General features: G+C 41.9%; 1 protein-coding gene across 1 annotated transcript; it reads right to left on the bottom strand.

Moving 5' to 3' along the window:
• Window positions 1-231: 231 nt before the first annotated feature.
• Window positions 232-2,780, bottom strand: map1lc3c (microtubule-associated protein 1 light chain 3 gamma; the record flags this gene model as incomplete). Its single annotated transcript, XM_084319452.1, has 4 exons — window positions 232-397; window positions 2,287-2,393; window positions 2,524-2,579; window positions 2,723-2,780. The coding sequence occupies 4 exons, from the start codon at window positions 2,778-2,780 to the stop codon at window positions 232-234; spliced, it is 387 nt and encodes a 128-aa protein (XP_084175578.1).
• Window positions 2,781-3,907: the final 1,127 nt, after the last annotated feature.

The raw sequence follows: 3,907 nt of genomic DNA, 5'->3' as shown, positions 1-3,907 counted from the left end.
CAATAAAATAAGATTAAAGAATTAATATTTATTTCAGTCCATCTGGCATAAAACATGGTACAATCATTAACATTTATACATATATTAAAATATACACACCACTATATTTTCTGTACACCTCGACTCATGACCGTGTTTGGCTCAAAGTCTAAAGCTGAGTATAAGTTCACATGAAAGTCACACAAAAAAAAAAAAAAAAAAGCAAAAATTACAAAATAAGTGTCCACTTTATCAGCATGACCCAAACATTTCTTGAGAGGCATAAGTCATGTAGAGGAAGCCATCCTCGTCCTTATGGTCCTTGTAAACTTGAGCCATCGTGAGAGACATGCTCGCGAGACCGCTGTTGTTGATGAGCAAGTAGAACGCTTGACTGGGCGCGAGGGACATCCGGTTCCTGAAACCGAGTGAATGAAAACTTTATTTAACAGAGTGCAGAATGGGTACAATACACAGTGCGGCTCAATACACACAATTGTTAAGGGGGATGCAGACCAGAGAAAGACTTTCGTCTCGTTTACATCCATCAGGGTCCCCGCCATTTTCAATTCATAGTGACATTTATGACCTACACAACATACATGATATTTACGACATAGGGACATACATTGACAGGTATTTAGTACGGTTACATGTGACATGTATGATATGCAGTACCGTTACCCAGAGATCCTAACAGAGATTATATACATGATGGGGAGGAGACAAAAATATATATACATACGATGGGGAGGAGACCGTCTCTTTGGGGGGGGGGGGGGTTGGACCTTTACAGGGGCCAGTTTCGAATTGCAGCCTCCCGTAGGTGCTCTCCAAGAGCAGTTTTGAATGTGGGTAGGGAATCACATCTTTTTACAGCTGTGGGTAGGGCGTTCTACATTGATGTGGCATAATTGCGAAATGCGTTTAGTCCCTCGTTTGCGCCGAATCTGGGTTGAACATGATTTGTGGAGCTCCCTCTGGTGTTGTGGGCGTGGTATTCACTGACCTTTGGGAAGTATTTCGACATGTACATGGGTACCTTGGTCGCGTGGTGTATCTTGTAGACCAGGCCCATTGCAAGTTGCTGTACTCTGTCGTCTACTCTAAGCCATCCTAGGTTGTCAAAGTGGGCAGGGGTGAGGTGGGTTCTAGGAGTAAGGTCAAGCAGTAGTCTGACCAGTTCGTTGGGTGATGTTTGTAATCTTGTTTTTAGCGCCTTTGAGGTGCTTTGGTACCATGAGGTGCAAGCATAGTCGTAGTACCCTTGAATGAGTGCTCCTGCCAGAGTCTTCAGGGTCAAATGTTTAAGTGACAATAATAACGGATAAGAGCCGCCAGTCACATCCACCAACAACAACAACAAGCAGCATGCATGTCATGAGTCCTGGGTGCACTCGGTCGGTCCTCCTTGTCAAACTAGTACATTTCCTCGTTTTACCACCAGGAAGTTGCATTCCAGCGGTCGACAAAACGGGACGAGTTACGAGAGTTATGCTTGATAAGGGGATGCAGACCAGAGAAAGACTTTCATCTCGTTTACATCAGGGTCCCCCATTTTCAAATCATAATGATTTCGCCGACCCTTCCACTTCCCTTGTGGTAACAAATACAATTAGATAAGAGTCAAATGTATATGTATAGTCTCATTATACAGCTCAAGTAAAACAACAAAATAAGTTTGGCTTGCAAACAAGAGTGCAAATGTAACAGTGAGTAAGTGCAATAGTAGTAATACACAGTGTAGCGCAGCAGCGGAACATGGGAGTATGATAGAACATAAATCAGAAATATGATGCTGGGATTTACGACCAAAAAATAATCTGCATCAGGAAAAAAGGTTTGAATATTGAGGAGGAATCTGCCCTCTCTTGCATCTGGTCCTCGGGCATCAAACGCAACCCATCACCTCCTCGTTATTTACCATTTTGGCCACATCACCATTGATTGAAAAGTTTATTAACAGATTGCAGAATGGGTACAGTACAGTACGGCTCAATACATACAATTGTTAAGGGGATGCAGACCAGAGAAAGACTTTAGTCTTGTTTACATCAGGGTCCCCTATTTTCAATTCATAATAAATGATGATGAATGATACATAGTGGGAGATAGAGGCACCATCTCAAATTCAGCTGGACAGGCGGCTCCACTGGTTGCTGCCAATTAGCCTGATTCAACATTATACTGATTCAGTTTGACACACTGGGGCAGCAGCATTCCGCGAGCAGATTCAAGCGTGAATAAAAAAAGAGACTTGAGAGAGAGCGAAATTGTGAAACGATCAAGGATTCTCGGGTCACTTACCTAATGATGGTGACAAATTGAGTCATGGTAAGCTCTTGGGGGACGAGGAATTTCGTTTTATCCAGGGGCGGCAGATACTTCTCACGCTGGTATCTTTCAATTATGACCTGCATGATGTGACGAGGAGAAAGAAGGGGGGGGGGGGAGACACAAAATAGTCATATAGAACGTTGCGCGACGAAAATCAATATTATAGTGTGTTCAGATCTATAAAAAAAAATTAAAAAAAAAACTTACCGGAATTTTGTTTGGGAATTTCGACCTAATCGACGCAACTTCTAGTTCTCTCGTGACTGTTGGGAGGAGGAGGAGGAAGAATAAAAACAGATCTTTTAATAAGTAATGTTAATAAGAAGAAATGATAAGCCAAGATAAGTTCCAATGGGAATACAAGATTGTTATTATTATCACGGCTAATATTATATATAATTATTACCAAAACTTTTCCTCTGCTTGAAGGGCTTTTGGTTCTGTGACTTCTCCTGCGGAGGCATGCTGCGAGGCGTCCCGTGGTTCGGCATAGAGTGACTATAAACTGACCGGCTGTCACACATTTAAATAGCGTGGTTGCTGTGACGTATTAGCTGATTACGGTTCAACCTGAGTCAACGCCCCCCCCCCCCCCCCCCCCTATCTGACGTCCATGGCGCCGCCCCCTTTGATTGATTGATTGATTGAAAACTTTATTAACAGATTGCAGAATGGGTGCAACGGTACAGCTCAATACACACAATTGTTAAGGGGATGCAGACCAGAGAAAGACGTTTGTCTTGTTTACATCAGGGTCCCCCATCTTCAATTCATTATAACATATGACATACATGACATACAGATAGACAGTACTGCTACATACCAGATTTGCAAATACAGTACTGTTTGTGATACAAAAAGAGTCCAGAAAAGAGAGTATATACATTTGACGTAGAAACTGTACATTGGAGGAGGTTGGGTAGGTGAGGTGGGGTTGGGTGGGGGACACTGTACAACTGTATAAGCAAAACTGTACATCTGTTCATGATCATAACATATGATATGACATACATGATACAGATAGATAGTACTGCTGCATCTAGACATTTATGACATACCAGATCTACAAATACACAATACTGTTTGTGATACAAAAATAGTCTAAAAAAGAGAGAATATACATTTGAGGGGGAATTATGATTAGTTTCTGTTTATCATAGGTATCTGCGGAATTCTCAGCCATTAATGTTTTTATTTGGCTCAGTTTGTTGACAAGCCAGTGTGTCAAATGAAGCCTTCTCTAATAACGGCTCTCTGATTCCAGTCAAGTTGTTGTCCTGATATTAAAACGATGATAAATAAATAAAATAAACTACTAGCGCCCCTAGGGGGGGGGAGGGTGGTTGAGAAACCCTAGTATAGTTCATCGTCTCGCCACAAGGGGGCTTGGAGCGGGACTCTTTCGTACCAACACATGCATAAAAAGAAACGTCCTTATTAGTTATTACCGATGGTTTCTATTTGTATTTGTGTTACATTACATTATTGGTCTGTATCCAGGGTTCCTGGTGTTTTCAAGGTTGTGAAAGTGCTTGGCACTGTAATTGCATTAGCTGTAAATCAGATGCTATACTGTGCTACAACCTACATT

This window comes from Notolepis coatsorum, assembly GCF_963971535.1.
Source record: "Notolepis coatsorum genome assembly, chromosome: 7".
NCBI classification, from domain to species: domain Eukaryota; kingdom Metazoa; phylum Chordata; class Actinopteri; order Aulopiformes; family Paralepididae; genus Notolepis; species Notolepis coatsorum.
The sequence above is the reverse complement of the archived record's forward strand: the minus strand, read 5'-3'. Positions and strand labels throughout refer to the sequence as shown.